The sequence below is a fragment of the Balearica regulorum genome, chromosome Z (genome assembly GCF_011004875.1).
Source record: "Balearica regulorum gibbericeps isolate bBalReg1 chromosome Z, bBalReg1.pri, whole genome shotgun sequence".
NCBI lineage: Eukaryota > Metazoa > Chordata > Aves > Gruiformes > Gruidae > Balearica > Balearica regulorum.
Genome location: NC_046220.1, coordinates 65,909,800 through 65,937,129, shown reverse-complemented (window position 1 = coordinate 65,937,129; position 27,330 = coordinate 65,909,800). Strand labels below are relative to the sequence as shown.

At 38.4% G+C, this 27,330-nt stretch overlaps 1 protein-coding gene across 7 annotated transcripts in view; it reads right to left on the bottom strand.

Annotated features, from left to right (window-relative positions):
• Positions 1 to 27,330, bottom strand: part of PDE4D (phosphodiesterase 4D) — a 418,117-nt gene that overhangs the window by 7,078 nt on the left and 383,709 nt on the right. For 6 of the 7 annotated variants that reach the window (XM_075739986.1, XM_075739987.1, XM_075739990.1 and 3 more), the window contains exons 7-11: positions 9,177 to 9,270; positions 5,381 to 5,553; positions 4,305 to 4,403; positions 4,061 to 4,225; positions 2,173 to 2,272 (exon numbers count right to left, since the gene is read on the bottom strand). In XM_075739986.1, the coding sequence (XP_075596101.1) occupies positions 2,173 to 2,272; positions 4,061 to 4,225; positions 4,305 to 4,403; positions 5,381 to 5,553; positions 9,177 to 9,270 (631 nt within the window). Of the gene's footprint in view, positions 1 to 2,172; positions 2,273 to 4,060; positions 4,226 to 4,304; positions 4,404 to 5,380; positions 5,554 to 9,176; positions 9,271 to 16,071; positions 16,763 to 27,330 lie in introns of those variants that run through there. The other variant, XM_075739992.1, reaches the window with a different exon arrangement.

Genomic DNA, 27,330 nt, shown 5'->3' with positions numbered 1-27,330 from the left:
TTCCATCGTTCAAGTCAAGTTGCAGCTATCCAGCACTCAGAATGGGAATACACAGCTGAGGCTTTGCTGCAGGTCAGGCAGAGAGCATTAATCTTGGTTTTCAAACCATGTCCTCCTGCAGTTAGCTAACGCACTCAGATGCCTAGCCATTTAGGCCTATGGGTCATTAGTCCATGACAATTAGATATTTTGAGAGGAGGCTGGCAGAATGGTAACAGTTACGCTTCTGCTCTTTTTCTTGGAAGGTCACGTGCCTTGACAACACAAGCAGTGGCCTTGCCTACTGCCTCCTACTTGAGCATGGTCAACACCTGATGCCGCAACGTTGCCTTCTCCAGCAGAAGTATTCTTAACTTGGTCACTCCGTGCAGCTGTGACAATGACATACACCTTCTTAGCAATGCCTGTGCTAAGGCACACCCTCAAGGTCTGCATTTCTTTACTTAGACCTGCTGAACAGCCAGCTCTGACAAATAATAGCAGTTACGACAATTTTCTGCACAGCTTTAGATTCGACCCAGGGATACCACGCAGTCAGCTTGCGTATGTTTTAAGACACAGCTTGCAAATGAATCTGTCATAAAAGACCGAATACTTCTTATGCAATCACACTTGTCATGTGAGATATTCACTTCTATTTATTACAGCTGTTCTACCCTAAATCTAACCATACGTCAGTCTATTCTGCTCTTTGTCCTCTTTATCTTCTTTTACAGCAGCTTTGTTTTAAAATCCCTCTGGCTCAATGGAGTCCCTATAAAAGCTCTGCTCTTCAGATTTCATTAGTCTCACTATCCATTCTCCTCCTGTCTTGAATAAATCCATCTTTTGAACCAGGAAACCTTTCCTCTACCTTTCCTTATCCTGATGGCAGCAAAACCATAATAGCAAAAGGAAAAAGAAAGTGTGTTTGTCAAATGATCTCTTTCATCTTTCACAGAACATTTACAAAGCTCGCCTATTTGTTATTTTTCCTACAAAGATGACAGGTACTAGTTTATTTTCCTTTCAAACAGCCTTCTGATGAGCCCCAAATGCAAAACACTCAACATTGCCAAAACACTTTGGAAGGACTGGAGTTACAGACAGCGCTCCACTTTGCAACGGAGGTGGAATGGAAGGAAGTTCCCCCTTGGTAATCTTTGTAACACATTATAAACTTCAAGCGTATTTGTCTGGAAGGACAGAGTTACAGTGATCAAATAAGCATCTCCTTTGACACTAATACAATCTGTATTTGTTTCTTCTTTAATAGCATTCAAGGTGGATCAGATTTTTAGACAATTGTGTAAATAGACTTTAAATCAAATAGGGAAATTATAATTACTCATGTGATATTTCTGAAAGAATAAGCTGAAATATAGCAAATATGTACATACTTTAAGTAAATCTAAGTCTATTATGCTTTTAAAAAATGTATTCTTATACTTCTTAGTGAAATGTTAATACGTTGTAGGGTTCACCAGAAAACAAAATTAGGTGGAAGAAAAAGATCTTCTAGAGTTTAGGAAAACCTAGGATTTGCGACACCTAAATTAGATGGTCTTTCTCTCTGTACTAGTTACCAATAAAACACCAGAAATCTAGAGTAAATCCCAGTCCTCCTCCTTGCAGATGAGTCATGAAATTGAAGTTCACTACAGGGCAGCCCTTGGGCCATTAAGGCAAATAAAATAAGATGCAGGCTAAACTGGAGTAGAGGTCTTACTTGAACATACAGCAGCAATGAGTCAGAAGAGGAGCTCCCTTCTTCAAACTACATCAGTGATTTGGGGTCATACTATTTTAGCACCCATACAACAGATTCACTGAAGTGCAGGAATGACAGTATCTATTCATGTGCCCCCAGACTGATCAAATACACAACCCTAGGTATGTTTCCATTTCTTTAGCTTTTTCTCCTTATGTGCTTGGATTATTAGTATTATTTCAAGTTTTATACTTCTGGGTCAGTTATCGTAAATAGAGAAGTTGTCAGACAGCAAAAGAAATAACAACGTATGATGGAACTTGCACTGACCTACAATGTGCTACCCACTTATAATAGTAACATATGCCACTGAAATCAAAGCAGGTTACATTGGGGCAACAGGAATGAACTGTGTATTTTTCTGGTGCTACGTGCAGATCTTGCAGCAAATTTTTGAGAAAACCACTGAACATCAAACTTACTTGTGTTGATAAGAAACTGGTTTGAAACCCCAGGATGATCTACATCATGTATTGCACTGGCAAAAATTGCTGCAAGAATCTCCAAATCAGTGAACACTGCCTAGAAAATCATGAAACAGAAATGACAATCACTAATCAATGAAAAAGTGTTTTCAATAAAAAGGACTCAACTTTCAATCTAGAGCTGAACAAGCAAAAAACATTTGAAATGTATCAGGGATCTCAAGAGATTTTACACACATGCTATCACAAGCTTTTGTAAAATCATCAGTTACGTGGAATTTCATAAATATTTCAAGTTTGGCCAAAGTAAAACAATCCTTATTTCACAGGGACAGCATCACTAAATTTCATAACAACTGAAGTTTTTTCACCTTCAGTCTGTAAATAAACCCACTTTTATTAGATCATTATGTACATATTAGATCATTAAGACCAGGTTTCTAGCCTACAGCACAAACTGAAGTTAGAAATTTCAGCCTTACTACTCCTATGTATTGTCCTGTACTTGAAAGATGCACATCTCCTAAATGAGGCTAAAGGAAATGGTGACAGACTACAAGGCATCTTACTTAACATTTACTGATTTTTCTTCCATATGAGATTATTAGAAAGATAGGAAGAGCGGACCTGCAGTGGACCTGGCATGTCACTGAGCCCAGTCCACTGTTGTCACAAGCACCCACATTATATGATTGATTTCTTAATTGATCAAGAACAGCTCAGAAGTGCATAGGTCAGCAGTGGCATTGGGCGGATGTTGGTATTTCACTGGCTAAAGCTCTGCGGAGAACAAGGCATTAAAAACAGTTTATCAGGAAAAAATCCTGAAAATGCTACTGACAAGCAGTTCAGCGGTTTGGTGAAGCCAGTGGTGATTTAAGAACATAATCTTATCTTCCTTCTTGAGATAAAGAAAATCTTTCCCAAGAGAACTCTTGAGTCTTTGAGGATCAAGACCTGCCAACAGTCTTAAGGTTCATTTATAACCCTCTTGTTAAGATGCAGGTAAAGCAGAAGCATTCAGTAACATGAAAGATTTGTCATTATGAAAAAGTCAAAATGCAGCCTTCCTTGAAAATGTGGGCTAATCCTTTTGAACTACTAAAATTTCAACTGCTTGCTTTATCTGCCTTTTTCCAACAATTTGCTGGGATATATCAACCTTTGCTATGCTAAGACCTGAACTGTGCTTAAAAAAAGGGAAAGTAGTCTCCATCTTTCTTCCACTTCTTTCTACTTCAGAGATTTAAGCACCTTCAACAAGAGTTCTTCAGAACTCTTCAGAGTTCTTCAGACAAGAACATATGAAATGTAGGAGTTTTTCAAACAAGTTTGAAATATTTATGAAAAAAAAAGAGATACTACAGTGAAAATTTAGTACATGTTCCACTCTGCCTGAGAAACAAACACAAAAGTAGCCTTTCAGGATCAGAATTAATATGCACAGGAGAAAAAACAAACAAAACCCAAATGTCCCTATTGAGGGAATCCCATTTTATCACTATCTTTCCTAAGCAATTCCACTAACTGTGTCCAGTGTGAATCCCACATAGGAAATAATGACAGAATAGGACATAGTGTTAGTAATGAGATGTGGAAGCAAGTTATCTATTGTGTTACAGTGAAAAAAGTTATGACAGCACAAATCTGCAAGTATAAAACCATGATTTAAAAGAAAAACGTAACACTTTCTGCACACTATTTAAATGTAAATAAGATCTGATCCTCAAAAAAATATCTTTAAGAGAGCACAATTCATGAAAGAAATGTCAAAATTTCTTTTAAAAATACTGCAGAAACTAAGTTCTTTAATATTTCATTTAGAAGAGTCTTAGTATGTCCCTTTCGCTCATGCCTGTCTCTTTCCCAACTCAGTGTAGTTTACCTCTAATGCCGGGGTTGATAGCAGGACATGGGTTGACTGAACAACATCTGCAGCATGTATGTTGTTGTGATATGCCACATCTGCATGGTAGTGGTCTTCCAGGGTCATCAAGTAAGTTATTAAAGTGTCCACTGGAATCTTAAAAGTTTTTAACAAGTCCCGTTCCTAGAAAAGGAAAAGAGAAACAATTAAGATTGCAAAGAACAGAAAAATCTCTAAGATAAGCAAAACCGCTGCTACTTGCCTGAAAAATGGTGTGCATGATGACTGTCAAAGGTCTGTTTCCAGATAACTCTGCTACTCTGAAAACCTGAAGGCCCCATTTGTTCACGTCTTCTAGTTCCTAAAGCAGAATCAAGCAACAGACACATTGAAACCTAAGGCACAATTTTGGATTGGAAGAGCTACAAACAGCAGACTCATGAAGATTCAAACCTTGCCACTGTGGAAATTATATGCTAAACTCTGAAAGGTGGAAAGCTGCTGCTACTAATCTGTAATATATGAATCTGCAGCTACCAACTTTTCAGATTGTAATTCACTAAGCAAGAAAAAGTGCCTCTTAAGTGGATTGCTCCAGAGGGGAAACTGCTACAGTATCTTGAATGAGCTGAACTGACACACTTTGCTATCTCACTGCCCAGTGACAGCAGGGTTCAGCGAGGAGGAAACCTCCAGAGATGCTGTGGTTCTGCTGCTGTCTCCCTGGTTCTCAGAAACACTCTTCAAATAGAGGAGGTGATTCCTGAAAACATAAGGATAAGCATGTTTCAAAATGCAAAACTCTAAAATTAAATCAATAATCACTTTATGCCAGTTTTAGCTGATTGCCAACTAGTTAGCTGCTGGTGCAAAAAATCCTAGGAAATGTCACTAAAAACAAAACCACGGATGATGTACGTAAAATGCTACAGTGAAAGACAGGACCTTGAAGGGTAGCTCTAATGCTAGACACCAGTTGTGCATTTTCAAAAAACATAAGGCAGCTATATAAATTCCTATGACAGTAGATAGTATATTCACTCTTCATTCCTCAGATACTATTTATGAATAAGCAGCTTTACTAATCCATACATAAATGCTAATTTACATTCCATCTCCAGATGAAAACCCGTTCACACGGAAATTAACCCTATGGCCTGATTCTGATTTTACCTGTTATTCTTCCACTTCATCAAATTTATACTACTTCAAGTGAAACCAGCCTTTGGTGCTACAGCTTCAAATCAATGGTTATAAGCAGAGGATGGAATAATACTGACAAGTCCACCCTCTATTTTAATGCAGTGGTTTAAATTCAAGGATTTATATATTCTCTACCTTAGCAAGAACATCTTCTTGGTCTGTTTTAACTCCAAATCTGGGAATACTGGAATTAGTTAGGCTGGAGCTGTGCATCAGTTTTTTGACTCCACTGATCTGGGACATTGGCCTCTTCTTTTTCTCTTTCTCCTTCTGTGTCGGAGATGGGATTTCAACTTCATGTTGTTTGTCTTCAAAAGAATGAAGAAAAAGAGGAGAATTTTTAAAGGAATTATGAATATTTTTGCCCATTTCACTGCTGAGTTGCACGTTATGGATATTGTAATAATTAATAAAACTTTTTTTATTTCTATGTTTTGAGATTTTCCAGAGATTTCATAGCAAGAGCTATGTCAAACCATAATAAGATACGCATAGGCTTATACCTCAGTATAAGCAAATCGCTGTTTCACAAATTGCCTCGTTATTTCTGAACTAGCTTTAAATGTTACTTGTGACTGACTGATTTTCACTTCTCCTGCATCCTTAGTGCTGTAGAGAGGATCGATCCTTTCATTATAAAAATGTTACTATGATTGAACAAAAATCTAAACTTTCATTTTGCTAGGAAATTTAAAATTTCTTCTTTTCCAGGAAGAACACCCTCTGAAATTGTATTTCAAACCCAATCAAAACGGTATCTCATGTAAACCTTTACAAAACATTTTCAGGACTCGAAGGACCTAATTGGTGTTAAGACTCTGTACAACTCAGAAAGCCTTTTGCCAGCCACACCTACAAGCTCTTTGGAGGTAGATGCAGCTCACGCCAGCAATGCAGTGCATTTCTGTACCTCCCAACCAGAGTAAGTCATATCAACAAAAGGACTGTTTTGCTAAAACCCAACATTTCACTGTGGGCTTTTGCCTCCGTAGCAGTATCAGCGGCATCACTTCATATACCTCATCAACATGTGTGCCAGCAAAACTTTAGACAAGGATTAAACTGAGAGTAAAAGTATATTTGGGCTGTTTACAGCTGATCTCTGCAGTAATAGTATGGGGGTGTAGAGCACTGCAGACATCTGCAGGCCCCAAAGAAACCCAGGTTAGCACAACAAAGGACTCTCCTGCCAAAAGGAGATTCCTGCTGCAAAAGAATTTACATTAATTTTTGTTATTTTTATTCATACTATATTTCAACATAGAGTTTTAATGACTCCCTCCAAATTATCTGTTCTTTCTTGAAATGTACCTGCATACTTTCTAGTCTTCAAAGAATATTCCAGCAAAACCAGGAAAATCCAGAACAGATGTTTTTAATACAGGAGCCTAGCAAAAACTATGATTTAAAAACCACTTTAGAACAAAAATTAAAAAAAAAAAAAACAAAAAGCAAACAAACACAAAACCACAAAACCCCCCACAAAACACCTTCAAATATTTGGGCTCTTTAAAAACCCATGTCTATTTTTCTCTTCCTGCAATGGTCATTTTCAATAAAGACATTTAAACCAGATGAGGGGTAGCAAATCCATTTCTAATTCCCAGATTGTTATTGTGTTTGCTTCTTCACTTTCTTTTTTGCATTTCCTTTTTTTAATTACCCTTTAGCAGCCACATTTACTGGACACCTCGAATTCCAAACCACTCACAGCGAAGAAGAGACTGTGGAAATGTCACCAAGGTTTAGCCTGCGGCACTGAGTTCCCCAATTGCCCCCGCCATACCTCACCACTCTCCTCATACAGACAATCAAGAAAAGGGGGAGGCGGAGTGCAGCAACTCTTGACTGGCGCAAACCGACAACAGATGAGAACAGTGACTCGTGTTCGTGCTTTGATGTTTATGGTTTCGGTCATATGCACAAAGTTTAGACCCATCAAAGGGAGGTTCGTAAGCTGAGCTGTCAGGCTAACTCAAGCGAAAGGAAGTGTCTGTCTGAATGACTTTAGATCTCCGGAAGAATTCCACGGGACTGCCTCTGCTTTTGTAACTACAAGCACACAGGGCAAAGGATCCTGCACCCATCTGAGCATCCAGAAAAGACAGCTTGCCATTTTGACCCTAGTTGTGCTATGCGCATTGGCAGGTCCTCTTACATTTTACATTCATAGGAAAACAGGTTAATGACACTGAAAAATAAAAACCCTGCATACTATTATACTCAATGTAGAAGCCTTAATTCTTACACAAGGAATACATTTGTTGTTGTTATGAATAACTTCCCACACGTCACATAGCCCTCCTTGGGAAAATATCTTTCTTTTTTTTTTTAAGAATAAGAAGAATAGAAAAACCTGTTTTCTCATGACATGTTCCTCACTTTCAAATGTGAGAAAGTCTGTAGATATTCAGGAGATAGATCATTTATTATTAAAAATAAAAAGTCAACTAAATAAATTCATCCAAATTTTCTATGGAGAGAATATTTTCCCTCTTCACATTGTTGCTCAGAATCTATATACTTAGACTGCATATTTTGAAAATACCGTATTTAAGCAATAATTTTGTACATGAGGTATTTTCCCCATTGTATTCCTCTTGCACCTACAATTTTAAGTATCCTAGGTTTTCATGCAGCCACAAAACAATACCGATGGCTCAGTAAGTTAAAAACAATTGCCCTTCCAGCCCTCTTTCTGCTCAAGACTGAGGTCTCATGTGAAAGGCTGCCAGGCACATTTCCTTACCCTGTCAAAACGAGCCTGAAGTTTTCAAGTAAAAGCAAGCAGAAACCAGTATCTCAGTCTTTTCAGCCTAAGTGGGTCATCTTCTCAGATAACTCTACATTGTGACTTTCAGGGCTCCTGAAGCTGTGCAATATTGCTTCTCCATGACCAAGCTCATCCCTGCCTTCTTGTCTGAAACCCTGCTGTGCCGCAGTGCTCGGGCATGCTACTGCAGTCATGGGTAAACTGAATGGACACATTAAGCAATCTGTTTAGGATATGGTGACAAGCAGGATAAAATGTACTTTAAAATACCTGCTTCTTTCAAAAAACACAAAAAGCACCAGCTACAGTGTCTCACACAAATAAATCCAACATTAATACATGTGACTGGCACCTTTTAAAGTGCTTCTTATCCTAATTTAGATGTATTCAGCCATGCCTCCCCTTATACACACAGTCTTTATGAACTAATGGTGTTTTGCTCAAAACATGCTTGAGATTGGTATATTTTCTTTATCTTCATGTTCAAAAACAACAGTATGGAACCAAGTTTTATGCATTTTCACCAGTTTTAGCAAAAAAAACCCCAAAACATACATAGTTCTGCAAAGCCATAGAGGAGGAACCATACTCTTTTGTGTCAGGCCTTTTTTACTGCTCACATTCCACCATGCAAGCTCTTGAAACGCACAAATTCTCCTGGCAGCAGTCTGTTCAGATGTTAACTTAGTCATACTCAGCCACCTGCCCATGTGCAGGCAGGGAATACCAAAGCACCAGAACTGTGTGTTACGAGATTTTATGAGGTTACTTGTGCTTGTGTGCTTCCAGCACACTGAAACCACTTCACAGTAACTTTCATAAGGGAAACAGAGTGGAAGTATTCTTTTTAATATATAATTAATTCATTATATATTATATTCTTAATATGGTAGCAATATAGTAGTTGTAATGTTACATGAAAATATGTATATGAATATTTATCTACGCACACAGGGAAACCACATACACAAACTGAGCTGTGAGGAAATGGATCTAACGTGATCCCTCTGCCCCAACACTGAACAATGAGATACTAAATGTACAGTTTCTGAAAAGAGAAATTAATATGGAAAGCTACTTGCTTTTAAGTTCTATCGCAGCCCAGAGAGAAATAGAAAAAACAAAAGGCAAAAAAGTTAACTCCCATCATAGTCTTACCTAAGAACGTGTTTGATATATATTCTGAGACCTGATTGCCTGACCTGCTCATTTCAGATAGGTGGGTTAGCTCCCGGTTGAGCATTCTTTTAAACTGGAAAACAAAACAGAAGTGTGAAGTTAGCAATCAAGATGTATTTTAATTAGGACGAGAAAATGCACTCAATTTATAATTGGGGAAAGGGCAAGACAATATATACTGCACTAAGATAACTATGAAAGTAAAAGTCATATGTAACATTGCTCTACTCTACTAACTTATTCATGGATTGGACAACATAATTCTTAACCTCCTAAAATACTCCACAGTGATTCAATTACTAAGGCACTAGTAACTGAAAACTGTAAGACATAAGTATACCCATAAATAGTCAATATTACTGTCTTTTCAATTTTTTAATTTGGAGAAAAAATACAAATGTATTTACATAAGACCCCTTCTCTACTAGGGTTTTCAAATCATATTTGTAAATTAATCTATTTGTCCATTTTTGGCAATTCATTTTGTAATATTTCAAGTTTGTCTTACCTCCCACCACAAATTCACTCAAATATATTTGACAGCACTGCTGAAAACAATCAAAATATCTTACTGATTTCCTACACACCAATATGCTTAGAGGTAGGTTTTCCTGTCTTTAAGTTAAAGTTATTATACTGAATCAGCCCAATGACTTGACCATTCCACAGTCTCAGAAAATTGCCAGTATCTGTATGAAACATAGGCATAGAAAATGCCCATACCTTCCGTTTCCCTCTAAGTTAGCAATTCACTCTAGGCACTCTTTAGGATAGAAATGGATATTAACATTCCATGAAATGTGTAATTGATTAGGCACTCATCATTGAGCCTTTCTTGATTCCTTCTAGACTCCAGGGTTAAACATTATCTTGTGGCATTGTGTTTGACAGGTTAATTGCATAATACAGCTCTAGCTGTCTTACATGCATTTTCATTGACTATAGCTCTGCCCTGATATTATCAACAAATAGAACTCAGCAATATTTATTAGCAAGTCAAACAACTCTTGCCAATGTAAATTAGCATCCATCTGTCACTACTGAATTTTGCTTCCCATTGTGCCATCCTTTCATTTTGTTGTTAGATTTCTCAGTCATCCTTTCTCTTAAAGCCAAATGATTTGTGCCATTTTCAGAATCACCTTTCACCTTGTTCACCCAGTTATGACTATTTATGACATCAAGCAATAGCTACCCTAGTATACATATCCCTGTAAACATTCATCTGCGTTGAAAACTGGTAATTTATTATTCTATACGAGATAAAGCACTAGACTAAACATTAACCACCTCCTTTCCATCCCACTGGAATCATCAAAGCCCTTTCGTCAAAGAGGCCTTGCATAGTGAAAGGTGTTATTTTCTTCACAATGTCTTTGTAAGTCATCAATTACTGTATTGCTCACAGTGTGCCAAATAAAAACTACCTTTAATATAACACTCTAACCATTAGCCACTGCATTTTCCTGCCATCTTGACATGCCATCAGCTCAGGAAGTTCCTGCTACAAAGACTGACTCCTACTTTAGTCGCAAGCCAGGGGCTCAGCTTTGATCTCAGATATAGCTATGTGCTAGCAAGTGTTCAACACATTTCTGAAAACTAGAACCATACTGCAAATACAGTTATACATACTATGAAGTACAGGGCTATACATTCTGCATTAAACCAGTATCAACTTCTACAGTGAGGTCTGATGTTTGCCACCAGTGTGAAATGTTAAAAAAACAAGCCAAGCTTGCCAAGCAGTAAAGTGACTGGTCCAAAAATCTAGAAGTATTTTTAAAAGCCTTTCTTTAAACTTTTAACACACACTTCAGTCATGCTTGCATGCTTTTTCTTTTGTACCCACAAAGGTGAGAAACTGAATTATTTAAGGCAAAAAATTAAGATCTCATAGAATTGCTTGTCTCCAGATGGTATCCAGAAACTGTAGCTTTAAATTAAATATATAGGAATCTTTATAAAATGTCAGAAATTGACAAAATTGCATTAATTTCCATTACCACTCCAATATTTGCTCTTCCTTAATTCAATCTAGCTAGAACTATGGACACCAACTAAATAGGTCCTTGTCTGTCTGGTTGTTTCCTAGTAAACCGTTTTAGAGGATGCCCAACTTTGCAATGTTGTTTTTGCTCCAGAGCAACACTACTGGGTCATGTTTTGCACTTTGGAAAAAGACCACCTAGTTCCCACTGGTACATACTCTTCAGGAACTCTCCTTAAAAATTTCCCAGCTTTGAAAGGAGAACAAATTCATGTTTGTTTGCACTATGTTTTTTCTGCAGCTGACACAACAAATAGGAAGGACTTTTTTTTTTTTTCCCTCCAAATCATAAATTTGATTGTGGGGAGTAGGTAGGGAGGTTTGTTATTGCATACTAGGAATCATCTTGTGAAACTTATGGAGTGTATGTTCTTCAACAATTTCCAACTAAATATTTATTGTACAGATGTCCACAACAAATGGAAGGTGCATGGCAGTCTTTTCTAATGCTATGTTCCCCTCTAGTCTGATGGAAAATCTTGTCTTCCCACCTCCCATTACCCCGTAAGTCACCAGAACGTAAAAGTTCAACCAACAGCATGGAACCTACAGAACAGTCTGTGTTGCTGCTGAACATGGGTGGACAGTAAAACAAGTTCCTTAAGCTGAAGGAGGGTCGATTTAGATTAGATGTTAGAAAGAAATTCCTTACTGTGAGGGTGGTGAGGTTGTGGAGGCCCCATCCCTGGAAGTGTTCAAGGCCAGGTTGGATGGGGCTTTGGGCAACGTGGTCTAGTGGAGGGTGTCCCTGCCCATGGCAGGGGGGTTGGAACTAGATGATCTTTGAGGTCCCTTCCAACCCAAACCATTCTATGATTCTACGATTATATGATTCCTCAGCTTCTGCGAGGCCCTCCTGCTAACAGTGAATTCCATGGGAGAAGCCTTTGGCTTTGAAGAACTGTAGCAGTTTGATTTCCTCATACTCTTTCACATGTTGCTGACATGACACCAACAAGACTTTAATTGACATTTATTTTCAAAGCATCTGTACTAAGGAGTTTAAAGAACTGTTCTGATTTTATAATTATATGACAACGCCTTACGACCATCATCCACATCAAAACAGGTAAGCTGAAGAATATATGCAGGCAGCAGTTTCTGATGCAGAACAATAACGCTCTTTGAGTGCATTAAAAAAAAAGCAAGAGAGATGAACAGTGATTGAGATGTTCAGACATTTTTGTTGATTATAGCCTGGTTCAGTATATCAGTATGTTACTTAATCCTCTGTTGTTTACTAACTTACCCTTTGGAGGGTGGGGGGGCAGGGAGAGGGAATCTAAGGAAAAAACAACCAAACCAAACCCAAAGCCCCTACTTTTTCCTGATTTTACCTATTTGTCAAGGATTGCATTCGGGTCCAAGTGTACCCACACATAGTTGCTGCTTCAAAGAGCGTCAACTTTCCACATGTTTATACACCCCCACATTATTACTTTATAATGAAACTCTACCTCTCACATGGCTCCCACAAGATCTTACTGCAAATCAGCAAAGTTTTTTACATCTGTGGGTCAACACTGTTTCAGGCATCCAGTGGATGCCTCTTAAGTGCCTGAAACTCGGCTAGACTGTCTATATTCTCATCATTTGTCCTCTCACAAATAACATTTAGAACTCTACTCATAGCAAGTCAAACAAGATGTGAAACCACCTCGTCACTAATAGTAAATGTTAAAGATAGTATTTTAAAGAAGAATTTTGAAATTTTATGCCATATACTTTTCTGGTTGAAGAAAATTAATCATAACACATCAAAACTCTTGTTACTAATAAACATTTACACCATGCACTTTAATTATGATATTGTCAGCTCAGCATGGGGAGGAAGCAGAGGGGTTTTGGCTGATCTATGCGTGTATTATATTCTTACTTAGAAAGAAAGATTTTCCCATGTTAATGCTAGGCATTGTTAGATTGGAAAAATGACACATATCTATGCCTTTGGAATATCACAGCCCTTGACTATAACCTAGGAAATCCCCCCTGGAAATGGATAGGCTATAAAATGTCCATTAAGCCAATTATACAGTTCTTCACTGCTGAATACTGATGTCACTGCAACAGAGCAGTAAACTATTACCTGAAAAAAAAATCCTAAAAATAATTCCATAAGCAAGGGTTTTTTTCATTTAATTTGTTCCTGTTGATTTTAACGTTTTTATTTTACTCTCAGTATGGGGGAGGGGGGAACCCAAAATGCAAACACAGATACAGTAATCAAGTAACATTAAAAATCTCCCAAAGTGACAAAAGTACATGTGCATTTTCACCTCCCTTTAAAAACCTAGGAAGTCTGATAAAAAGAGAACTCTAATACATGAGAATAAACATGCATACAATGATGAGACAAGAACAGTTTTCTAAATAGTGGTCATCTCCAAAGAACAGGTTGCGAATGAGGGATCAAGCTTAGTAATTCAGGTCCTTCTGTGCTGAAGCCCAATGTGTACATCTCTCTGCATATATATTACTGCTGTCAACCTAGGATAAATATACATGGGGTCTGGGGGCAAAATAGCATCCAGAGCCTCTCATTGCACTGGCTCCTAAACCCACATGGCAACAGATGCCAGTTTCAACCTTTCTGGCTGCCTGTTTTCTAGACAACATTTCTAAAAGCTTACATGAATAGAATACATCCATGGAACATGCATTCAATACTTGGAACATTAAACTTGCATAGACTATATTTTGTTTCTCATCTATCAATATGATTTTAAAATAAGACATTTGCAACTCATAAAAGAATAAAATCATTATTTTACTGGATTTGTAAAGTCTTGCATTCTACAAAAACAAGACAAGGAACTTAAAATAGGCCAGCCTTACAAATAAATATAAGGTTTCTGTTTATATTGCTTATCAATGCAAAACTATCTTTGATTTTAGCAGCATTCTTAATACATAAACAGCATTCTTAAAAACTGAAATTTGGGTTGGAAGCCCACACGTTTAATATATATCAAGGTCACACACTGGTTTTTATACATAAGCTATAGTGAGGTACAAATCTCAAAGCCTGGCATTGTGATAGTGGTGCTCATTGTTTCAAGGAAAGATACTCAATGAAAGCCAAGGGTAAATACTCCGCATGACAACCATACTCCAAAATTTAATTAAAAGAAGATAATAAAGTGCAGCCTGCAAATACCTGTGTAGTAAGGCATGTAAAAATATATAATGATCTCTGAGACTAACATGTTTCATTCTTCCTTAGAATTTCATAAATACCCTAAATAATTCTGTTCTAAATGTCATAAAAAGCAGATCTTCTTTGCCTCTCTTCACATTCTTCCTATAATGTGTATAGTGTGAACTCAAAAAGCACTGTACTATAGTTGTGTTCAAGTACTATTTAGCTTCTTAATGAAAATCCTTGTCTGTAGACAGTATAGGGCACTGTCTATATGGAAGACTTTTTTTTCTCCCATGTGTAATCAATTACAGCTACCATGCTCTCTGCTGAACTTCAATTAGCAAAAAATCTATCAATTTTAAAGGCTAACAGTAAGAGTGAACAATTGTTTGAAGATTGGTGATTGAATTTTTCTAATTTAGGAAGTAGGAACTTGACACCAGCTGCCTGGAAATGCAGGAAATACTTCCAAGCAAATTACAATAAATACCTCACTTTTAGCTGAATGAAAAGTAATTTCATCTTATTTTTTGGTAAATGAGAAAGAAATCTACCTAGCTAGCATAATGGGATCCAATTTCTTCACAGATAACTGATCAAAATTCTTGAGAATGTACTGTAACAATTCTGCATTAGCAGAGAATAGCCACAATGACCTAATCAGACACAATGACCTAATAAGGGTTTTCCATCTCTATTTAAAAAAATATTCTATTATAAAAGTAGATATTAATACATGTAAGCATAAGAGATTCAGTCATGTGTGAATATAATGCCTGTATTATTTTTAGTCATTTAATTCAACACTTTCATTATTTAGTTCAGGAAAAAACAGAATTTTCTTTAAAATGGGATTATTTGGAACAGTAATTGTATTTCAAGCATAGGATCATGTTTCTTCTTCCCTTTTTGCACACTTGATAACAATTATAAAGGCAACAGTATTTTTTTTTTGAGCACAAACATGTAAGCAGGGCTAAAACAAAGCCTAAACATGGTTTTGTATTAAGTGAATTGCAGTTCTGTGTGTTGACAGGCATATTGATTTAATTCCTTGGTGTAAAACTTTTCCATAAAAGAAATAAAAATCTTATTTAATTCCATTTTCTAGCAGTATTGCACAGTTTCAAGATATTTCAAAGCTGTTCTACATAATAATGTAGATCGGTATTAGAAGATGATAATTTCCACTGTTTTATTCAATAAGCTGTCACACACACAGAGGCTACCAAAAAATACTGTTGATAATTTCACATTTCTTCAGCTATTAAACCCAGTATGAGTCATGCATTCACCCATTATCATCAACCTCTTTACTCATGCTCTCTCCTATTGTATGGTATCTCAGTTTTGAGGGGTTTTTTTTGAAATCTTTTAATGTCTAGAAATACAGTTTTGTAGCAATATTTTTTTAAAACAACACAAACCTCTGATTTCTTTGGCTTTAGACTTAGTTTGATTATCCACTGAAGCAACATTATTTTAAAAGTCCTAGCACAGTGTCTCGAAAGACTGTATACCGTACAGTTCATTCTCACTGCTGAGCAAGGCTTGATTTTTGATTTTTTACTTTGTATTCATATTACTCATAGTCATATCACCCACAAATACTCGTGCTATCCAGTGATCATGCAATCATGCATCACAAATGAAGGTTCTTAAAACGTAAAACAAAATCCTACCTTTATGTAGCCCCAAGAAACTGAGAGTAAATAGTTTGCCTCAGGCATTTTTGATTTTTTTTTCTATACTACTATACTAAGCTAATCAGTTCTTTGCTATCTGATACTGCAAGACTTCCAAGAAGAAAGATTCCTTCTTTTCTCTCCTAATTCTTTTTGCTGATCTTCAGGTTCTCAGCAACTGTGTGCACAGGAGGCATACTGAAATGAAATCCAACCGCATGGTCTTCCGATTGTATAAATGCCATTTGTAAAACTCCAAGCACTCAGAGGCAACGTTGAAGAGACATATTGTACGAGCTGAAGAAATATCTGAAGAGCTAGGGATATGCATATTTCCTGAACACCAGGACTTAATGAATAATGTATGTCAAGATGCTCAGCTGCTGGAAAGACTTGCTCTATCAACAGCTACCAAATAAGGACCTGAAGGGGAAGCCACAAACAGTGCCAGTAATCCCTCCCATAGAGCCTAACTAGCAGCCAATAGTATGTCACCCTAAAAGATATAAATCCCAGGGGCTGGTGATATAATGTACGGCAATTTCCCATTGGCCAGCACCGGACACTCTCCTGGCCATGGTTTGTTTTTTTTGTTTGTTTGTGGTTTTTTTTAAGGCAAATGCCATTTAATAATGGCATCCCCGCCTACAGCATTCAAATGCCTTTCAAAAATAATTGGGTTAAGGTCTCCTCATTTCAGCAGCATTTGCCAGCTCTCTTCAATGGATGTGCCATCCAAGCAGTTAAAATTAGTATTGTGTGTATTTATGTGGATTGTCTAGCTGTTTTAATTTTTCATATGGAAAGGAAGTATATTTTGAGGGTTTTGTGAAGGGAAAACAACAGAAATAGAGCTATCAGGTTTCTTGAGCAGTCTGTGACATACAGTAACAACGAAAACGTTTTCAGCTTTTACGCCATCTAGATTGAAAAACTGATCTTAGACCACTGGGCCAGTCTGCCAGTTTCTACTGCTTTTTTTATTTTAAGATATAAAAGCACTTATTATTAAGATAAAACAAGTCAAGTGTCTTACAATTCCCAGTAAATGTTAAGTTTCCATGGAAAATTCAGAATTGAAATAATAAAAGTGCTCAAATTCTCACTGTATTTATTCAACTCTTGTCCTTTCTCCCTTGGCAGATTAGTATTATCAATTACAGCTATAAATCATAGGGGGAAAAAGGGATTAATTGAAGGTGGAGTGTGTCATGTGTCAGTGAGCTGATTCAGAGCATTAAATAAAATATCCCACCATCTGCCATTCAGAGACCAAAACTTAAAAGGAGGAATGCATTATCTTGCGCCACTCTGTGCAAGGCATATGCACTACTGCGGCAAATCTGAGTCTTTGTTGTAGCAAAAGAAGGGAGAGTTTCCCAATATGACAACGGGCAAATGTCTAAGGACAAGCTGGGTGAGGTGCAGTGTTCAGCCTAAGCCCACACTGCTGATTTACTGGAAGATGCTGACGGACAACATTCATAAGAGGAGTTTTGGCTGAAGTTGTATCTACTTCTCTAAGCGATGTTACACAGCAATGTCAGCAATACCAAGTGCTTGAGAAGGAATTGAACCGGCAAAAATCAATAGGGCAAAATATGATGGTAACAAATTTCTTCCTTACAGGAGAGGAATGTATAGCAATGTGACAACTGCACACAGTCAACAGCTCATCCAGCACATACGTATTTTCATATGGAAAGCATGTTGTCTTCCTTAAAATAGGTAATAGAAAAAACACGTGAATGAACACATTACTGATGCATTTTCTGTATAATACGCACAGTTATACTTGTCCTGGATCTATACAGGTAGATTAAGTCTTGAAAACAGACCTAGGTTATTAGAGACTCAGCAAGACATCAAAATAGCCTAAAGAGTATTTCTGGAAAATATTTCTCCCAATTCTTCCAGCTCAGCTTTGTAACACTGAAGATAAACCTTATCTACATCTGCGTTGCATTGTTTTCTGATCACCCGCGAGAGAGCACTACTGCCACCTACTCAGCATCAACACTGATAATCGAAAATATGCTGCCTCCCTTCAGAAGGCAATTTCAACCATGACTTAGAAAATGGTAAAATAACAGCCATTATACTTCTGGATACTTAACAAGTGAAACATGTGGGTATGAAAGCTCAGTTGGAACACGCAGTATGAACAGCCATTGGAAAGCTAATTTTTTAAATCACTTCTCTTACATTGTTACTTTAAATGCTGGTTTCTCCTTAACTCTTATTAAGAACTGTCCCCAAAAGCACAGAACTTGTTTCAGATAAGGAATACTTACAATGGTCACTATGTAAATTACACTAGTTATTTAGCATGTATTAAAAACAACCCTTTCTTGAATTTTTTTTATTCCCCACCAATGCATGACACAAAAACCCATCTATAAGAGTTAATGAATTATATTTTATTGAATTTATTGAAGGATGGTATTTATAGAGCTATTACCTAGATAATTTTGATATAAAACCATGAAAAACCATTTTCCTCCAATGTACACATATGTTCAAAGAATTTATTTTAGCTGCATATTAACTATACTGATAATAGGATATTACATCTGATACTAATTTGTATGATTTTTCCAAGATACACATCCTCAACCTCATAAAACTACCAATTGCTGTGATATCATTTACTAGTAAAACTTCACTGACTCAGAAAGCCTGCCCTCTGGCTACATGTAAAAGTATGACCTTAGAAATTTATAGTTGGGAAATTCACACCAGCACCGATTTACACTAATCATTTTGGTCGATTCTCATCCTCAATTCTCAGGTTGGAATGAGTGAATAATTAGCTTTAGAGGAGGTCATGGTGGATAGATGAGCGCACAGCAAATAGCTGCTACACACAACTAAATACTTTGAGTAATTCAAGATAAGAAAAGCAGAAGTTAGAGATAAGTGGAAATCCAGCAATATGAAAGGGAAATTCTTGTTTTCATACACACACGCACCCATGAAGATAAAACATGGGGGGAAAAGGGAATAATGACATTTTTCTTATCACTTTCATAATAAGATAATGAGGTGACTCGAGCGTCTCTCATATGAGGAAATGCGGAGAGAGCTGGGTCTGTTTAGCCTGGAGAAGAGAAGACTGAGAGGGGATCTCATCAACGCTTATAAATATCTAAAGGATGGATGTCTAGAGGATGGGGCCAGGCTCTCTACAGTGCTTCCCAGCGACAGGATAAGGGGCAACGGGCACAAACTGGAACCCAGGAAGTTCCATCTGAACATGAGGAAAAACTTCTTTACCCTGAAGGTGACCGAGCACTGGAGCAGGCTGCCCAGAGAGGCTGTGGAGTCTCCTTCTCTGGAGATATTCAAAACCTGCCTGGATGCAATCCTGTGCAACCTGCTCTAGGTGATCCTGCTTTAGCAGGGGAGTTGGACTAGATGATCTCCAGAGGTCCCTTCCAACCCCTACGAAGCTGTGAGTCTGTGATTCTCCAATGGTTCCAATCAAGCAAATCATATGGAAATGAGAAAGGTATAATTTGAAATGACAGTAACTGAGTATTAAAATAATTCAGAAAAAAAGGAAGTTTTTAATGAGCACTGTTGTGTGTTCTGAAAGAATCAAAACCATGACCTTGAAAGACAGAAAGATGATGAAGCCTCTTAATACCCACAGGAAATGTTAGCCATTATTTAATCAACAAGCCTGGACAACTTTCTCCACAGGAGTCATAAAAAGAGGTGGCAGAGATCCCAGGAGCTGTGATGTTCAGCTTTAGTAAATTCTGAAAGACTGCAAAAATGTTAACATTGTGCCAATTAGAATTTGCAAGCAGGATGGCTGGGTAACTTCAGGCCACTTAACAAAACATCAGTCCTGGGTAAAATAATGGAAAAGCTGAAATACACATATTCTAGGCATCTGCTTGATAAAGAACTAAGACATATGAACGTAATTAATGCCAGTCCATATAGTTTTCTGTCTTTGAACATATAATATTCTTGGATTGTTGTAGGGCATTTGATTTAGTACTGTATAATATTCTGTAACAGCACTCCCACTGTTGAAATAGGGCACATGAAATGTGTTAAGAACCTGATTACTGACCCATTTCTTCTAACAACCATCAACAGGTTGTCTTCATCTAATGGGACAGTTTTAACTTAGTCTCAGGTCTTGCAGAGCCTATGTTATGGTATTCAATTTCTTCATTGGTGATCTGGAACTAAGTCACTACTATGAAAGCTTCCAGTGTGAAAACTTCCAAGAGAACAGAAAAATTGGGGGGGGAGATAAACTACAAGGATGTGGAAGTCACTGACAGCAGCCTCACTTGTTCAGTATGTTGGCACCATTTATGTAAACTACAGTTCAAGGAACCTGACTGCAAACATACCCAGCAATAAGGAGCACAGTCCATGAGTACAAAATGGTAGACTACACTGAAGAAAGTAGAAACCCTGAAGACTTTAGAGAGTCACAAAAGGACATCTTCTAGCAATACTGTGATCCCCAAGAAATCTGCATCTTCTGTAATGCTAAATAAAATGAGAGACACTCTAAACACATCATTCTGGTGACTCCGGAGATGGAATAGTGCATACAACTCTTATGTCTCTGTTTTCCTAAAGGCAGTCATGTATAGCGTGTAGGAAAAAAATTACAAATACTATTCAGAGGATAGAGAAAAAGTTTTATAATAAAAGAAAAAACCCTCAAGCTGTTTAACTTAAAAAGAGAATACAGCTACTGTGTAGAACTGAGACAAAGGAAAGACAGTCTACCAAACCTGGTTCACTAGCACCAAGGAAACAAGGAGAAGCAATGGAAGGCAGCTGAAGCCGCCTCAAACCAACTCAGCTGAAATCAGATCAAACTACTAACAAGACACATGGATCACCAATGAGAATTATGAAGTCAGCATACACCAGTGTAGCAATGAAGTGGTAGATTCTCTGCTGCTTGGTATCTTCAAATCAAGAAAAGCAGTCTTTTTGGAAGATACGTTTTAGCCAAATACAAGTCATGTATTAGTCAAGCACAAGTCAGTGAGTTCAATACTTCTACAGTTATGTGCAAATTAGCCATCTGAGAGACACAGGGGATTCAGTAATCCATTTGGCCCAATGAGTATACGACAACTTAACCTATCTATTGCAGATGCTCATTCTAGAAATTTTGCCTTCTAAATAACTTGTATCACAAAGGCTGTTTATACATCTTCTATGAACATGCTCTTCTTGAAAGCAACTTTAAGAATTAAAAAGCCGTGCATCTGTGATGAAATCAGGAATGCAGTGAATTACCTCAAATGTTGTTCTTATAATGGAAGCAGTAATCCCTACCTCTGTGCAAACTTCTGGAGCCGTCAGCACTCAAACTATTTCTTGCTTCTCTATAAAGCTCTGTACCATTGCCATAGTCAGAAAAAAATTGCTATTAACCTAAATTTTATTGTTGTTCAACAAGCCTGTTAAGAATTTCATTATTAGATTTGGGTTTTTTAATCATTCCAAGTGTGGCCAAAGGCACGCAGATTTCACGAATATTAGGGAGGTGTTCATCCTTCTATTTACCTGTCACATTGACGATCACAACTTGCTAGAAGGACCTATAGCCTGTAAACCACTGTAAAGCATACAGACTGGACCTATGGAATACAAGACATTCAAGGAAAGCTCATTTTTCCGAAGATCCAGGATATGGCTTCAGATACAGAAACACATTACCAACTGTGTTGGTTTTGCGTGGCAAGGTTTTGGTCGCGGAGGCGGGGGCTACAGGGGTGGCTTCTGTGAGAACCTGCCAGAAGCTTCCCCTGTGTCTGACAGAGCCAATGCCAGCCGGCGCCAAGACGGACCCACCGCTGGCCAAGGCCAAGCCAACCACTGCCTCTGTGATAACATATTTAAGAAAGAGAAAAAACAGTTAGAGAGAGCTTTTGCAGCCAGAGAGAGGAGTGAGAAGATGTAAGAAACTCTGCAGACACCAAGGTCAGTGCAGAAGGAGGGGGAGGAGGTGCTCCAGGCACTGGAGGAAGATTCCCCTGCAGCCCATGGTGAAGACCATGGTGAAGCAGGTTGTGCCCCTGCAGCCCATGGAGGGAGGATGAGGGGGTGTAGCGATTCCACCTGCAGCCCATGGAGGACCCCACACCAGAGCAGGTGGAGACACCTGAAGGAGGCTGTGGCTTGTGGGAAGCCCACACTGGAGCAAGCTCCTGGCAGGACCTGTGGATCCGTGGAGAGAGGAGCCCACGCCAGAGCAGGTTTGCTGACAGGACTTGTGACCCCGTGGGGGACCCATGCTGGAGCAGTTTGCTCCTGAAGGTCTGCACCCCGTGGAGGAGACTCATGTTGGAGAAGGTCTTGAAGGACTGTCTCCCGTGAGAGGAACCCCACACTAGAGCAGGGGAATGATGAGAGGAGTCCTCCCCCTGAGGATGAAGAAGCGGCAGAAACACCGCGTGAGGAACTGACCGTAACCCCCACTCCCCGTCCCCCTGTGCCGCTGAGGGGGGCGGAGGTTGAAGCCGGGAGTGAAGTTGAGCCCGGGAAGATGGGAGGGGTGGGGGGAGGTGTTTTAAGATTTGGTTTTATTTCTCATTCCTCTACTCTGTTTTGCTTAGTAATAAATAAGATGAATTCCCTCTCTAAGTTCGGTCTGTTTTGCTTGTGATGATAATTAGAAAATGATCTCTCCCTGTCCTTATCTCGACCCGTAAGTTTTTTTTTCATTGTACCTTTTCTCCCCTGTCTAATGAAAGAGGGGAGTGATAGAGCGGCTCTGGTGGGCACCTGGCCCTCAGCCAGGGTCAACCCACCACACCAACAAAGAACAGAATTACATCCTCAGCAGCCTAGGAGAAACCTTGATCCTCTGATATAAAGCATCTGTGTTCCTTTCTGGCTCTTGTCAGTAAGCAAAGATTCTGGAAGGTTCAGTCAACATGAAAGTAAAATGGCAGTATCTCAGGTTTGAGGAAGAGGATAGGAAGAAGGCTAAAGGGCCACTCTGTTGATTCAGTTGCAGTACTTTTGACCTGTCCCATAGAAAGACAAGAGATCTTTCCTTCCACAGTCAGTAATAAGGGAGCTCCAGTAGAAATGTGTTTAGCTATGAGGGCAGGAGAACAATGATTTTTAACTCTCAACTGCAACCCCTGGATTGACTATGAAGCTGCACTAGGATCCTTCAAAGAGATGTCTGGGCATCAATCCTGAATACAAGTGTGGTGGGTGTAGTGCATATTGTCTAGTAAGCAGCAAAAAATAACACAGAGAGGAGGACAGTTGAACACATCACAGATTTTAGTTTTCAAGGTGGTATGCATTACAAACAGGAACAGATAGCCTGAATGTATCTCATGAGCCAAATGAGAAGCCTGTCTGAAAATATCAAAAAATATTTTTGACCTCCACACTCCAGAGAACAGCAATAATCACCCATGTCAAATCCAATTCCTACTGGTCACAAACACAAGACTGTTTACACAGCATTAGCCAACTCCGTATAGCATTTATGCTGGCATGCACCCTAGCAGAAAGCCTCCCCACAGAAAGGAAAGTCTGCTCACTGCTGGGAGACCACAGCAGCAAAGAATGGTTGTTTCATCCAACAAGCAAGGGCATGTGGATGGACTCAGCTGAGCCAAAAACCAGAACTGGTCTGGAGAAAGAAGCAGGACAGCTAGGGACAAGGAAACTACGCTCAATCAACCAACCTCACCAAACTTCTCTGGGTTCCACCTAAGAATCCCTAACTGGAAGGAGAGAAAATGTAGAACTTCTTAAAAAAGAAGAAGAAAAAGGGGGGAAAAAGGGTGGGGGGAGGAAAGAGGAATTTTATGAACACAAGTTGTTCCAGTTGCAGCAATCAGCTGCCACACACCAAGTGAGCGGCAGGGGTGAAGACAAAGTTGGGTTTTACACTGGTATCAAGAATAAATGAACTCCACTGGTGGCTGAGAACCAATGGCTGTAACTGGAAGAACTCCCTAACTGTTCTGAAGGACTCTCGGCTTTAAAGATTCTAACTGTAGGATAATTACATTGCTTTAAAAAGGCTTTCTTGGCAGCTTCCCACTTGTCTGAATTAGATTCATTAAACATGATGGAATAGCCTAAGCTATATCATTTTACAGATCTTTTTATTTGGGAATATGTAATTCTCATGCATCAAATATGAGAATTTTTTGTTGCTGAACTAACTGAGATGACAATCTTGGTCTGAACTATTTTAGGGAAAATACGTAGTAAAACCCAGGAGCTGAGTTGTTTAACAAAGAGGTAGGCTCATTTATTAATTTAAAAAAAAAAAAAAGAAGAAGAAGAAAGGACTTTCTAGTAAAATACATAAATCAGTGTTTGTATTTACTGCCCTCTAGCGATAATATAAGCATTAGCTATGAACATATAGGAACACATTAAACTTTTTTCAGACCAGAAATTGCACAATGCGGTCCTCTAATTTTCAACCATACCACAGCAGGATCTTTACAGGTATTCTCTACAACTGCAGCATTTTCAATAGACACTCCTGAGCAATTGGACAAGCAACAAAAATTACACTCTATTTCAACTCATGTGTTGGGGAACACTGGCAAGATTGCAATATTCACCTACAGTTGAACATGCGATGTTCACCTACAGTTTTCTTGCAGGAATTCTATGTAATGATAGAGTATGCATGTAATGGTTTCTAAAAAACCCCAATAGTTTCTTAAAAAAAACCCAAAACCCTGCAGTAAATGGAGTTTAATTTCAACAAATATTTTGCTGTTTAAAATATTCTACTATATATTTATTTTCCCCTAATTCAATGCTGGCAAAATGATGCAAATTACAAAAAAGCTATTGCTAAAAGCTAATTCATATCAGAGAAAAGTGGATCAGGGTGTGATGACAGCTGCAGTTATGACGACAGATTTGAGGAGGTGGTTGCCCTAGCAGAAAGCAATGATGAATACCTCAGGTGGTTATCTCTCTATCCTGCTTGGCAACTGACAGAATCAAATGCACATTCACAATCCCATGGTTTCGTCCATGAAATTACTATTGTGAACAGTACCTGATGTGAACAGAAGGTTTTTCAAGTTTTGCCCTAAAACCAATGTTTTAACTTTACCTGGAGAGAGAGAGAGAGAGAGATATCTCACATCATAAAAACACATGGTTTTATGCATGTGTCAGTATGTATCCACAGCATATTGATGCGCACATATAATAGGTCTGCATCACAACAGGCAAAGTTGTGAAACAACAGACCAGAGTTATTTATACCTCTGGTCTGGAAATGCTTCAAACAAATTTCCTGGGTTAAGGTAATATTTTTTAAAATCATGCTTAGATTATTGCAATGTTAGTGGAAATACATACTCCACTCAGCTAATTCATCACAGCAGTATATTTCTCAACAGACAGCAAAGTGTTTTGCTCAAAGTTTCTCTCTCTATCTGTAAAAGATGCTGGCACACAAACCAAATGTGTGCTCAGCTTGCACTGGACATGAGCTCAGGAAGCCTGGAGCGAACTGTGACATTCCATATTTTTCATATCTGTTTTAATGGCATGCTTTTCTTGCTATTACTCCTCCAACCAACTTTGCAGGGAACAATCTAAAAAGAATCTTTCAAAACAGCTCTGGAAGAAGCCACAAAATACCACCACAAGAGGGCCATAACCTGGACTCTTTTAAAATGATTGGTTCCCTTACAATACCTTGGCAGCAATTTGTTTGCTTTACAATAATTCTCGTATTTCATAGAAACAACAATTTGGATGGAGAAGTGGAAAATAAAACAGAAGTTATTTAATTACCACTTCACTTCCAGGACTCACCCCAACACACCTCTTACATGAGCTGCTCAGGCTTTACTGTGAGCAAATCCCAGAGCCAATCAGTTCTATACTCCATCAGAAGACTCACCACCAGCCTTCCAACCTCCTTTTAGGAAGAGTCCTCTCTTGGAAGAGAAGAACCAAGATCTGTCACTTATGGAAGGGAAAAAACATTTATTCTTCTTCACTTAATGCCTGTATTATGTAAACTGTATATATATGGTGACTTGTACAGAACAGTGAGATAGCCATAACAATTCCAAACATAAAAAAAGAAATGAAAAAAAGTGAAAAATAAATCAGATATAGGACAAAAGAGAAAGACTTCCTCAAAATTTCATCCATGTATGGCATAGCGACTCAGTTACATCTTTTCGTCCCTTTTTTCTTAGAGACTGCTCTTGGGGAGGATCTGCTGCTACCTTTTCTGGTCTTTCTCCTCAATTCTTTCCACTACACATATCCATTCCTGGCTTTTGAGCAATATGACGACCAAACAGCCAGAGCACTGTTATCACCTTCACTCCTTCCCTTTATCTGCAAACAAAGCCGCATCCTGCCTCTCCACCTCCTCCAGGCAAAGTGCAGTGAGAAAGCCAGGTGGAAATCTCAGCCTCAGATTCAGCTGCACAATTTAGCTTATACCCTATTTTGTGTTTCATTGAGCTGCCGCTTCTTTGTCATGCTTTGGCTTTGAATCTGGACATTTTCCAAACATTTGGTACCCACTCCCCGATTCCCAAAGTGCAGCTCCAGCCAAGGATGCTTTGTCAGGGCAACTAACACTTAAAACTGGCAAGTTTTACTGTAAGTGGAGTCTCAGGGCTGCTCCTATGGTCCTCAGCAGTAAGCTTTTATGCTTTATAGACACTTTAACACACTTTACAAAAAGCAAAGAAGAAAAAATAATCTGACTTGAAAGACCAGTGTGATCTAGTATACGCATCTCCTTTACATGGCTATGCCTACTTCAGTGCAGCTATGCAGACTTTCAGTCCAAAGGTATTTAAGAAAACATGTCAGAGGTATTGCAAGGACATATCACTTCAATAATGCACCTAAAATTATGCAATACCAATGCTGAAAGAATGCTGCTGTTAATAAACAATATTGTGCCATGGAGACATACACGTTCCTAGCTCCAGCTAACCACTCATGCCCTGCAGCACCAGAATTCCTACAACTTGTAGGTATTGCCCCAGCTATTGCAACTGCAGATGCCTTTCCACAGCCTATTTGCATAAGTAAGATTTACAAGCTACATCAGCGTAATGCCTCAAAGATACTTGTATTATGGGATAAAAACACAGTGAAGTTTAAGCCTTTCCTAAGACAACTTGTGCTAAATCCATGAAAGTATTCACACTAGAGAAACAACAAAGGTGATTTCTTCTAATATCAAAACACTTCTCTGCAAACAAGTACTTTGTCATTTAA